The 13,120-nt window shown below is 42.1% G+C and overlaps 2 protein-coding genes across 3 annotated transcripts in view; one reads left to right on the top strand and one right to left on the bottom strand.

The window, feature by feature from the left end:
• The window catches only part of entpd5b (ectonucleoside triphosphate diphosphohydrolase 5b), a 9,375-nt gene extending 6,659 nt beyond the window's left edge, over window positions 1-2,716 (top strand). The window contains exons 10-14 of the mRNA XM_032543763.1: window positions 313-414; window positions 748-891; window positions 1,182-1,238; window positions 1,407-1,522; window positions 1,992-2,716. Of these exons, the coding sequence (XP_032399654.1) occupies window positions 313-414; window positions 748-891; window positions 1,182-1,238; window positions 1,407-1,522; window positions 1,992-2,075 (503 nt within the window). The 3' untranslated portion in view covers window positions 2,076-2,716. The remainder of the gene's footprint in view (window positions 1-312; window positions 415-747; window positions 892-1,181; window positions 1,239-1,406; window positions 1,523-1,991) is intronic.
• The window catches only part of znf410 (zinc finger protein 410), a 13,866-nt gene continuing 2,567 nt past the window's right edge, over window positions 1,822-13,120 (bottom strand). Inside the window, exons 5-12 of one of the 2 annotated variants that reach the window (XR_004336312.1) lie at window positions 12,640-12,813; window positions 11,734-11,955; window positions 8,924-9,083; window positions 6,572-6,753; window positions 5,957-6,046; window positions 5,694-5,813; window positions 4,649-5,093; window positions 1,822-3,017 (exon numbers count right to left, since the gene is read on the bottom strand). Coding sequence is in view for 1 of the 2 variants with exons in the window: in XM_032543762.1 (XP_032399653.1) it covers window positions 2,917-3,017; window positions 4,649-4,768; window positions 5,694-5,813; window positions 5,957-6,046; window positions 6,572-6,753; window positions 8,924-9,083; window positions 11,734-11,955; window positions 12,640-12,813 (1,169 nt within the window). In the remaining variant the exon portion in view is untranslated. The remainder of the gene's footprint in view (window positions 3,018-4,648; window positions 5,094-5,693; window positions 5,814-5,956; window positions 6,047-6,571; window positions 6,754-8,923; window positions 9,084-11,733; window positions 11,956-12,639; window positions 12,814-13,120) is intronic. The other variant, XM_032543762.1, reaches the window with a different exon arrangement.

Raw genomic sequence — 13,120 nt, forward strand, 5'->3', positions numbered from 1 at the left:
GTGTGTGTGTGTGTGTGTGTGTGTGTGTGTGTGTGTCACTGAGACACAACATTGAGCCAGTTCTTAGTGCTCTCTCTGGTTTTGTTACCTTCCTGCCTATTTCTCCAAATACTGAACAAAGGATGTAATGAGATTTGGTTTTTTTTCTGGGATGTAATTTCAAGTCTCTCCCTCTAACAAACAATTCAAGTGAGATCCTTAGATTAAACACCGAGGGACTTTGGAGAAAATTGTGTTAGTGAGTGAGAGACCATGGTGACCTGGCGTGAAGCCAGTTGGAAGATTAAACAAGTCACGTCTGTGCTCTAACAGGGTTGGAGTGGCGGGTTTTTAAAAGCACCTGCCTGCCAAAGAAGTTCAGGGATGAATGGAGATTTGGAGGGCTGACCTATCAAGTGAGCGGGGACCCAGATGGTAAGATCCTACTTATACTATAAGTAAAATCCGTCTGTTGAGTCGAGTAAAACCAAAGATACTGGATGTGGGAATCAACATTTTAACATACCTGTAAATTTTATTGTGATGAGGTACCACCCAGGATATTCAGATCCCAAACATCCAGAGTAAATCAGAGTGTGTGACAGATTTCAGCGAATACAAAACTGAACATTTTGTGACTGCAAGCAAACATCTGCAGTTATGGTTCTAAAGCCCATTAGAATGGACTTAGTTGGATTTAGCATAATTTCATAATGCTGTTCCAGCATATAATGCATAATTTACATCGCTGTTTTTGTTCTTTTCCAGGTAATGCAGGGTACAAGCTTTGTTATCAGGAAGTACTTAAAGTGGTGAAGGGGATAATTCATCAGCCATATGAGCTCCAAGACAGCAACGTATTCTATGCATTCTCCTATTACTTTGACAGAGCTGTGGATGCAGGCCTTATCGGTTGGTACACACACCCTCTGTACACACCTTACATAATTATACAGACCCAGCAGGATGTTGTTACCCATTCGAATGCAAGACGGAGGCAGGGAAATGTGAGTCATCTGCACTTGTCTGTGGATTTGTCAAACTAAAGGTGTGTAGTTATTAGAGAAATTGCTATTCTCTGCCAGTCCAAGCTGAACGGGCACATGCTCTATTATTAGTATCATGGAAGTGCGCAGGTAGATGTGCTCTCTTAATGAATGGTATAGCGTTAAAAATGTGACCCTAATTGCTTCCTGTTGCAGATGGGGTTCAAGGAGGGATGCTGGAGGTCAGAGACTTTAAGAAGAGAGCTAAAGAGGGTGAGATGGGCAAAGCAATGCATCCTCACTATGACAGATCCGCAGCTTCCCTGTACTTGACACACAGTGTGCATCTCAGTAGTCTTGTCCTCGCTATCTGAAATTCTGCCTTTATGCTATCAACAGAATACCTAACAGACACATGAATTCCCCTTTATTTCTGCTCAGTGTGCAATAAGATGACCAAGTACCCTCCCACCAGTTCTTTCCTATGTATGGACCTGACCTACATCACTTGTCTGCTCAAGGATGGATTTGGCTTCAAGGAGAGCACTGTGCTGCAGGTGAGCATTACACAACCCAATCTGCAGGGTTTGTGGCATTGGTTTCATGGAGGCAACAGATGGAATATTTGTAACGCTTGCAAACTTGCAAGGCATTATAAAATGAACTACTAGTGTCAGAATTGGCGTAGCTCAGACTTAGTTGTATGAGTCATAAACTTACATGAATACACGAGCATGGCAACATTTAAAATAGTCTCAATTAGTATTTGTTAGCATCATTGGATAAGGAGACCATGGCTATGAGTTATCCTTTTCTGTCATCCTACATTCGAAAACAAATCGTAGGATATATTTTGATTCTAGTACACACTTTGAAATAATCACCTAAAGAAGTGTTGCCCCTTATCTAAAAAATAGGAGCACAATCATGTTAAAGGAAAGATTCTTCACAAAAACTGTTAACTTTTTTTTATTTCAATAAATATAAAAGGCATTTGAGTGATTTGGTTTTTTTCCCCCCTCCTAGTTGACCAAGAAAGTGAACAACGTGGAGGCAAGCTGGGCATTGGGCGCCACGTTAGACCACTTCCACAACCTGAAGATCCACTAAGAAGGGAGGAACAGCCACTGCTGATTTAGGTGGTGCTCAACAAGAAACACGGGTAATGTCGTGCACTTCCTTATCTAACGGGCCCAGACATCTGCAGTGTTTCATAAGGAGGGAACTAACCTCATGAGCAATTCTTAATTTCCCACGAAGCAATTATCCTCAAGTGTTGATGTATTGAGCTGTAAATTAGCAATGTTTCCAACGCGGAGAACAAGTGAAGCACTGGAGGTTGACATTAGAGTGAAAGATGTTACCAATAACACTCAGTTACTACCGCTTTGGGCATTACTGGATACATTATTTGTTGTTTTTGTGTTTTTAACATGGTGGCCTGGCTTGTTAAACTGGTTGAGCTGTGACCAGTGTTTACATACAACAATGTGATAGACTGGGCTCCAGTAGTTCTAGTATTAAGTGTTTGGTAGTTAGTAATAAGGATAAAGGGGTATACACATGTCTGGTACATTTAAATCAGCCATTGACGTTATAAAAAATAAGTGGCACTCATTTTCCGTTAGAGAATATCATCACTGCATTTCAACGTCAGACTGCTGTTTACAATGTTAATGCACATGATCATTATATTTTCATAAAGTTTTAACCCGTCTCAGTATTTCTTTGGGAGTATTTGTTTTCAAAAACTATAGAAGAAAAAAAAAAAAAGGTAATTTGTACAAACTTTGCCAATAAAACAATCATCAGTTGCTAATTACAAATATCTACAAGGGTCAAAGTCAACAATTCATTCATTTAGAAATGAGATGTCTACGTTTAGTCCACGGTGACGGTCAGTCTAGCGCTGCTGAAATAGGCAGTGGGTGACATTTTTCATAACGGCAGACTAGAGCAGCGCCACCACATCTTCTCCATATGCATGGTCTTCTGTCGTCATGGTCACCAGTTCATGTGGCTGAGAGAGAACCACCACTGAGTCTGCAGAGCCTGGAGAGAGGGGACACAAAGACAAGTTCCAAAAGAAACTACCTGGGAACATGACTGCTGTCTAAAAGTGAGACTCCTGTCAATCTGTACGTACCTACAGTCAGTAGGGGACAAAGCACCTTTCAGAACCAAAACTCTACTGGAACATTTGTCCTCGAGTTTCTGCAAGCTTTCACCTGGTGATACTGACAGGCCAATTTAGGAAGCTGAAGGACAAGTACAGACCCATGTAACACTGAGCCCGTAAAGTATTCAGTCCAAGTGGGTCACTACTTATTTTCAGACATTATATATAAACTTTAAGCGCAAACAAATGGGAACAATTTCTAACGAGTGTGTTAAAATCAATAGATATGTGCTATATATCCCAAAATGTATTTTACCACAATACAATGTACAAAACAACAATAAATAATCATTGAGCCATAGGCATATTGTAGTACTTGGGTGGAGAAAATGACACACAACACGGAGTAAATAACAATGAAGTAGAGATCTGTGTTTGCTATTTTGTTGAGACAGCCAGGTGTTGACCGAGCTCTCTTTTTAGTGTTGTTACAAAAAATACCTTATTACTCACAGAAATCCCCATCAGAGAATTTCAGTCAAAAGAAATAAGGACAATAAATTAAGAAAAGAAATAAGTATGAGAAACACTACTACAAATACCACCAATGTAAATTCCCAGTGTATATTGGAAAAAAAGAGCCTAGAAGATGATGTATAAGCACCGCACATCTCGTTCAATATTATAACCTTATATGAACACGTCAGTATCACATGCATTAAAACATTTGACAGCATTAGACCAATATTCTGAAGTCCTTTTATATAGACCTTAGTGGTCCCCTAATCATGTATCTGAAGTCTCTTTTATATAGACCTTATGGTCCCCTAATACTGTATCTAAGGTCTCTTGATATAGACCTTAGTGGTCCCTAATACTGTATCTGAAGTCTCTTTATATAGACCTTAGTGGTCCCTAATACTGTATCTGAATTCTCTTTGATGTAGACCTTAGTGGTCCCTAATGTATCTAAAGTCTCTTTTATATAGACCTTAGGGGTCCCCTAATACTGTATTCTGCGTCTCGTTTATCTATATCTTAGTGGTCCCCTAATACTGTATCTGAAGTCTCTTTCCAGCCCATCTGAGCTTTCATTATCTCAAAGGCAAAGCAGGATACCCAGAGTTCAGTTTACACCTGTCACCAATTCTAGCCACTGGGGGGCCATGGGCAGGCTGGGGGAACGCATATTGTTTGAAAAAAAACAAAAAACAAACAGTGACATTGGACCTTTAAGCAACCTACCAACAAGCTGTGTGTTTCAACTTTGACAGTCACTATTCTAACATGGGGTTTAAGATAAGCAAAGAGGTCTGAATTGTTCATTCATTGTCCAAAAGGAAAACTTCTCAGTCATGACGGCTCGAGCAAACGCGAGAAAACTGGACTGTCAAAGAGTGACAGTGGTTGCCTAGAGACTGACACAAGCAATGATTCAAAAACACTTTACCACAAGCTGACTCAGCACCAGTCAGTAAGTATCACTCTATTATTGTTGGGACATGTTATTTAGTCCACCCTGTATGTGTTGGGTTTTCCCTGCCATCGAGTATAAAAGGCATACCTGGTGATCTCAGCATGGCATGGTGAAGATTCATGGGTTCAACGGTTGTCGTCATGGTGACCATGCCATCGCCATTTTCGCCGTCTGCCTCCAGCAGGCTGCTTTGTGTCAGAGCCTCTCCTGTCAGTCACAAACGGACAAACAACCTTAGCCTTTCCTACAAAAGTAGCAACACACACTGTTCTTAACCCGCCATCTTTATAGGATTTACAGCCAGCGACTTACAGTAAGTCTAAGAAGTCAATGTTCAAAGCTGAAACCTCCTCATTATTTCCTAAATTTAAATGACCTTTTGAAGCTTGAAAATGTTTTTGTTTTTCCAGGACTGTAGTTATTCCAACATAGTCGATTCAATAATTTATCCAGTAACTCAGAAAGTACCCCTCTGTTGTGAAGCGGCATCTTCCTTTGCTCTTCTTCTTTTTTTTTAACACAAAAGCCCAGCCTATTTGGGGAGACTGACCCGAATCAATCTGCTGTTTATAATTAGAGCTTTGGCAGCGCTTCCTCTGTGGTGATTCAGCTGCGGTGCTTCCCCACTGCTACACAAATGTGACAAGTAGGCAAATGTGCTGTCTGCTCTCAGTGTTTCACATCACAAAAAACTCATTTAAGCTGATCTTGTACAATTAGACCATATGTTGGAATGTAAAAGAGCTCAATGAGAGACACTTCTACTCTGAAGAGCTTCTGAAACTGATTCTGAGAACAGACGCAGGAGTGAACGTGGGTAACTCTCCCACAGCTGCAGTGGGAAATGTATAAGGTTATGGCAAAAAGACATTTCAGTGAGGAATGAGAGACTGAAAGACATTTTAACGATGCCATTTCAACTTGATAAATACCAAGTTGTACCATACTTAAAAATAAATTTTCAAGTGCCAAAAGTCATTAACTATTAAAGAAATGTTTCAAAAAAAGTGACAAACCAACATTATCTCTAATGCATGTATGCATTAGATATGTATGCAAAATGTCTGGGCGGCTTGAAGCTACATTGTCCAAGGATCAGCGCGTGTGTGTAAAAAAAAATTTAAAAATATACCCGTTTCTCTGCTTTCACTGCTGAGCCCGTCCTCTCCGTGTCTCTTCCTCATGTGGACGTTTCTGCTGCCGGACTGAGAGAAAGTCTTCCCACAGATCCCACAGTGATGAGGCTTCTCACCTGAGAAACACAAACAGATCCTGTGATCCCATCTGCGATTGAACAGGACAGGATGCATCTCCTCAAAGCAAATGATGATATACTTCATCTGTAGCACATCAACCGCAAAATAAGTGCTCCACCGTTAACTCTGTCCCACTCACCAGAATGTACGAGCATGTGTTTTCGTAGACTGGAATACTCTGCAAAGGAACGCCCACAGCCGTCTGCTTCGCACAGAAAAGGCTTCTCTCCTGGAAACATTTATAAAAACAAAACACAAAAACATTAATGTGTGTGAATATGCAAAAGTCTTAGTGACAGAACAGCATGTAAAACTAAATGCAGGTCTTCCAAGACACACAGACACACACACAGTAAGAACTACTGTAGTAAACTTACAGAACTCATGGTGACAGTTAACCTATTTTCACGCACAAGAATGTAATGTAATATAAGTTCCTCCAACTAAGCGGATATTATAGTGCATAGAAAGGTGTTCTTCCAGACATATGGACATTATATATAGAATATAAACACTGTATAGTGTTGCTGTAATCTAACTGGTCGAAGCAGACTGTGGAACAGGCCATCAGAAATCATCATAAAGTCACCCTAAATAAAACATGACGTAGTCCTGTTACTTATTGCAGCAGTGAAATGGAGGCTGCTGACTCTTCTAATCTCCGGCCATGACTGCACCAAGGAAGCATTACATGAGTAGAGCCAAACGGCTTGAGTCAGTTATTGCTTCCAGGGTGTGTGGACCTGCCCCCCACCTGTGTGGATGCGTCTGTGGTTCTTCAGGTTTCCAGCTGTGGTGAACTTCTTGCCACAGTTCTTCTCCTTGCAGATGAAGGGCTTCTCGCCGTTGTGAGTTCTCATGTGAACCTGCAGCCTCTGCAGCACGTAGAAGCTCTTCCCGCAGCCCTCTGCGCCGCACCTGAACATCCGGTCATTCCTGGGAGCCGAGATAACCAGACAAACAAGCCTGAGTCGGTGTCTCCCGTGTGCACGTTTCATGTGCAACAGCCCACCACAATGTCAGACGGGGCAACCACAAATAGATTCCTCCTGCTCCTGCCCTACAAATACACACTTCTCTCTGAGCCTCGGCTGGGTTCCTCCTGTTAGGCTGCTCTGTCGGCCTCCACCATAACCAATCTGTGGAAAACACTGTTCCATAACGGCTTTGACCAGGGACGGACTGGGGGTAAAAAACAGCCCTGGACTTTCTCCCAAATAGGCCCATCATATGGCCATCGGCCCCTAGCCGAGCACGACAGCCACTAGCCAGGATGTCCTGATGCTGTAGCCTATCAGACACGGTATCCACAGCAACTAACATCTCACAACCAATGATGATAAGTGGGATTGGGATTATAAATGAAGCCTCAGCCTTCAAATAAAAACAAAAAGATGCCATTACATCTGCATTGAAAATTAAATACAAATAATGAAATGTCACTGGCTACAGAAACCCCAAATTACACAAACTTGTAAATATAAAACAATACAAAGTATTACTTTCAGAGATAAAGTAGGCTAGCTGTACCTGAACGTGGGGATTAGATATTGTAGGCCTATACCAGTGTTAGTTACTATATACACTATAACTATTCACATATAATGTGAGCAAATATAATGTTGGGGAAGTAAAAGTTTCTTGAGAATGGAACCATTCTCAGCAACTGTCTATTATGAGGTCATTGTCAAGGGACATGAGGATGTCTTTCTCTGTGTCCATTAACATGAACGTTTCCAGGTGTTCCTGGGATTTTCTGCTCCTGAAGCGATTCTTAATTCTAAATGACTAGGCCCTATCAATTGTGTTTGTGAAGTGTGAGGTATTTGCCAGTTCCACAATAGTACATGCAAATATGAAAGAAGAAAGTGCAAACTAGGAGCTAGGAGCACGTTTAGAGTGGTGCCAGTGCATGCAGGGTGTTCTCCGGTTTAATCCAAGTCTTCCTCGTGGCAGCTCACTACAACCTCTCATTTACAACCAAGTCAAATCACGGTCTACCCGCGATTCATTTCTAACGCGTTTCATGTTTCAAATTAACCAAACAGAAATGATTAAACACGTTAAGTTTGACAGCACTTATCATTTTCATAATCATGATGCACGTACCCATGTTGATAGCTGACTATGCACAACGCTAAGATAGGGAGGAGGAGGAGGAAGGCAGCCTGCTCCTGGCACTCCCCAGGACCTCTTGTTGATGTGAAATTAACTCCGCTGTCTGTCCCTCATCATGTCCCTCATCATGTCCCTTATCATGTCCCTTATCATGTCCGTTTGGGAACTTTTTGCATTTTGCTGCAGCAGTCTCGAGGGACTTGGCCCTCTTTAATTTGAATTTTGTCTATTTAGACATCATTGTATTTTTTCCCATCCACCTTTCTCCTCACGTTTTCTACTAGCCACTGTCACGTCTAATATGTAGGCCTATTGATTTGATTTCGCCCAGTTTTTTTTCTTTCTTTCTTTTTTTTTTTACACGTAGCATATGAGTGATCATATTAGCGCCCCCTGCTGTTGGCTGTTAATATCGCTTCATTAGACTTTTTTGTGCCGGTTGGACTGGCAATATGAACAGCACTTATCCAACACAGCTGTCTTTATGAACAGTAAAGCCAACATTAATTATACTACTTTCATAAACTAACAGTCTCAAAAACTGGGCAAAACAAGGCAAGATGCAAGCAGTATTTACTCTGATGTTTACATAAAACAAATCCTATTGTCAGTGATATTATGAATTTTGTCGTAGACAATAAAAAGGTCTGATGAAATATATGTAGAGGATTTAAAGTGATTTTCTTTGCCTGCACACGTTTCATGCATGGGGAACAGACGCACTTTAAAGTAATACCTTGTGTTTAAGACTTCAAACATCTGTTTTGCATTTTGGTTTAACAGGCAATAATACTTCAAGGCTACCGTGTGTAAAAAAAAATTGGTAACTGTATTAGCCTGCAAGCTATAGTATTGCTTTTGAATTTGGTAAATGTTTCCACATGAGCCAGGGTTTGCACAGCGTTATATATTCATACATTGGCAATGGCATCTTGTTGGGACTGCTGTCTGAATCCATTATCTCATGGCCGTGTGTGTATTGTGTCACCTGTGTGTTTTGAGGTGGTATTTGAGATGAGCCGGCCAGGTGAACGTCCTGCAGCAACCCTCGAAAGAGCAGCGGAGGATCTGCTTGGAGAGGGGGCGGCTGGTCCGAGACGGCAGCTCCCGCTTGTCCCCGTCTGCTATCAAACCGTGTGTGTGGTCACCTAGGCAACCAGAAGAGGAAAGTGAGCGGGGTTGTGCAGAAAACAATACAAGAGTGCCAGGCGGCCGGCCTCTGGAGCCCGGCTGTATGAAAGCTAATCATCGGGTGCTGACTGAGACCCGCCGAACAACTGCAGCCAAAAGAAAAGCACCCGAAGCTGAATGCAATCACTCGCTTTTCACCTGCCCGGACTCCCCGCTTTGAACGACTAACAGGTCTCATTTTGCATACGGCGTGCTGGCAGGAATGCACCTTTAACTGATACACTACTGCTAATCTACAGCAAGTTATCGGAGGGCAGCCATGACACTGGCTTTAATCCTGCACTGAAACCACTTACTGTCTGCGGCAGACATTTTAGTCAACAATGAACAAACCCTACTAGGGTGGGGGTGGGGAGGGGGATTGATACAGCATAGTATTGGGATATTTTCAGTGGCAATACTGTATCGATGCACATATGCCAAGTATGGATCTTTTATCATACACAGTTTGTCTCCAGACAACCCCGTTTTGTAGCAATAAAATAAAAAGTTAGATCAACAAACTGAGATAACACAGATATTGACAAAGTTTGATTTTGGGGACGTCATTTGAAATTGGGAACGTTAGAAGTTGGAAAAAAGGTTATAAACTGCAATATATCACAGAATATTGCAATAGGTTTAAAATCGCAATAACACTGGATCGTGGCATAACTGTTGGAATTCTATTGTATCGGGAGGCGTCTGCTGATCCCCCCCCACCTACCTCTAAGATGTGGTTAGAGGATTTAACTGACATACTTCATTTAGAAAAAATGAAGACAGGCTCAACGTATTCAATAAAACATGGAAACCCCTCATATCATAACTCAAAACTACAAATCCAGTACAACAGTCCCCATCATGTATGTCAATTGTAATGTTTTTTTAGAGTGAAGGTCTCTGTGGGAGAGGGTGGATGGGGTGGAGCTCCATGGTTGGGATAGTGTGGGGGGGTCGAGGTAAGCCTGGTGGTGTTCTTGCCACCGTTTTTGTATTGTTATTACTTGTCTTCTTTTAATGTACCACTTTAAGCTTACTGTTTATTTGATTTTTTTGAATAAATGTATAAGTGAATTGTATGTTAAATCATATTGAATATTGAATAAAACAATGAACAAAGTATTTTAAGCCCTTTCTTAACTGGTGCACTGGCTCAGAATAAGACATCATAAACCAGGGTAAACAGAGCCAAGCTTTGATGGGAGGAGATAAACCAGCACCCGACAAAGATGAAAATAAACTTCACTCTCTTTTATCAATTTTGTAAACAGGACCTCTGGCTATAATTTGGCTCAGGAGGAGTTCAAAGATCGGAGCTGTAGCTAGGAGTCAGGGTTGCCTTCAATGTCATGGACAAATCCTTTATCTGTCAGGCAGCCTGTGGAGGGAAGTTAAACGTGGCTGTGATGGAGTCCTGACTCCTGGTGTGGGTCGACAGAGACCAGAGCAGCTTCACCGTCAGAGGAGAGGAGATTAAACGGAGTGAGCAACAGGTGGAGAGAGAACGTTGGAAGCGGAGAAGCTGCGGTAAACAACTCTCCACTATCAAAGCAGAGCTTGGAAACGCATTTTATATCATACTTGATTTGGAAACTTTTGGACTCTATTTGCATATTTGACTACAGGGTCAAAATTTTGGTTAACAGCTATCAGACATTTTCTTGGCTGGGAGCAGTTGCTAAGCAACCAGGGAAGACTGCAGGAAGTCACTGGTCCCGGCCAAAAAAACAAATACAAAAATAGTCCCCCGGGCGCCTGGGTAGCTCACCTGGTAGAGCAGGCGCCCCTGGGTATTTAGAGGTATACTCCTGGGTGCAGCGGCCGCAGGTTTCCGTTTGCTAGATGCCATCCCCCCCCCTCTTTCCTTTTTAATGTCTTCAGCTGTCCTATATAAGTAAAGGCCTAAAATGCCCAAAGATTAAGTAAAAATGATGTTTTTATGCATTGTTGTATGTATTAAACAAACATGATAGAACATGTTAATTAGTTAGCTTTAGAGGGGCTGTTTCTGATCACCTGTGTGTCCCCCCCCCCTCCCCCCCGGTCAAGTCTTTGTGGTTACTGCTGTGCTTTCCTGTTGTCTAACCTGTGTCTGTCTTTCTGATCACTGCACACTTGTACCACCTGAAGCCTGCGTTGGTCATTCTACTAAAAGCACATCAAAGCACCAGACACTATGTGCCGAAGCATGATCAATGTTTCACCATAATGGGCCATTTAGACCGTCATATGATATCTGCAGTCAGGCTTGCAAATCCGTTTAGACGAAGTTACTCATTCATTTTGAATTAGAGACTTGTGATGAGAAGTGTTGAACACAGTTTCAGTCGGTGCTGATTACACTTCATTTTCATCTCAGCGCTGACCTCGTTTCTCTTCTTTCTGTCTTTGATGCCTGCTATAATAAGTAGAACAGCCAATGATGTTGTCTTACCATAAACATGCAGCTTCCTGTTTTCCTGTATTCATTTTCTCTCTTTTAGATTTACATGACATCACAGACAGGCTGTAATGCACATGTCACTGGCCCTGCACACGTCTATGAACAGCAACATGGAAGTATTTTATTATGAAGCGCCAGTTTGACTTCACTGTCCGGTGAAAAGGAGACAAAGGGACTTTTACCGTTACTGACACTTGCAGCTCTGGCGTCCTGGCTGGCCTTGGCATCTCTGGCTAGCTGTGCCCGCGTGGCGGCAATCAGGCTGTCGTGTGCCAGCTCCTGTACCCGCAGATACCAGGGAGCACTGCCATCGATCCCATAGTCCCCTGATGAGACCCCCTCATCGTCATCCTCCCCGGCGCCATCTGCAGCGAAGATGAGGGACTCTGAGGAAGCTGTGATGCCTGAAAGGGAAGAACCACTGTGAAACAATAAAATTCAAAGCCACTGCAACATTCTGCATGATCATCAACGGCCTCAGTCCCTCTAGGGCACATTTATGAATTCATTATTGTCCTCCATCACACTCGGCAGTTTTGGGTTTGATGTTGGAGTTTTATTGTGAAAAGCTATGACTATGCTGGACAACTCTCGAATTAACCCCACAGGGATGAATAAAGTATCTATCACACATTGAGAAAGCACAAACACGCGAAAAAACAACAACACTCCTTTATTTAGGGTTTGAATTTAATGTACCAATAAGACTGGAAGTGATTCGGTTTGCTGAAAAGCCTTTTCTATCCTTCACATCGCTCACTGATACACAGACAGAACACAGCACAAAAGGTGTAAATTAAGAGACCAAAATTAAAAAATTTGGCTCCCGCGCCAAGGTCTGATGAACCTAGAGAATGGGCCTGCCAAGGATCATTTCTTCCAGCCAAAATAATTCACAGTTCTTCATGAAAATGTGTCACCCCATTTCTTTTTAGCGCTGTGTGCAGATCGGGAGCCGTGCGAGACACAAAGTACTGACACAAGATCCCATTTAGAGTTTTATTTTAAAACCGTCTCACTCTTTTAAAATGGTGTTTGAAATCCATCAGGAAGTGACTCATCAATACAGGTATAAACTTAGGACTTACCTTTTGCAAGGTTCAGTAGTACGTAGGAAGGGCTGTCTGACTGCTGTAGGTCATGGAGGATGGGCGGGGGGCTGGGTGAGTCCCGCGTCTGGACCACTAACGGGCTTCGCTCTGACACACCTCCGAACTCCGACAGGGAGGGAGAAGTCTCAGGCTCATGGCTCAGGCCTCCATCTGGAGGAGAAAACCATTGTTTGAAAAAAATTCATGTCACAAATAATCAAACTATGTTTACACTGTCAAATCAGTGCATGGTAGTGGATTGATTTAGTGACATGAGTGTAGACTAGCAACAACAGAGATATAAAAACCTCTTCATTATGTAATGGGCAATTGTACAGTGGCTTGAATAAGTTTACAAAGCCATGCTAAAGTTGGTTAAAAAGAGGAATAAAAATAATTTGGAAATTGATCTTAATGCCTTAATTCAAAAAAGGAGAATCCAACCTTTTAAGGACACCAATTTTCTTTGTGAATGAAT

The sequence above is a fragment of the Etheostoma spectabile genome, chromosome 18 (assembly GCF_008692095.1).
Source record: "Etheostoma spectabile isolate EspeVRDwgs_2016 chromosome 18, UIUC_Espe_1.0, whole genome shotgun sequence".
Classification (NCBI taxonomy): domain Eukaryota; kingdom Metazoa; phylum Chordata; class Actinopteri; order Perciformes; family Percidae; genus Etheostoma; species Etheostoma spectabile.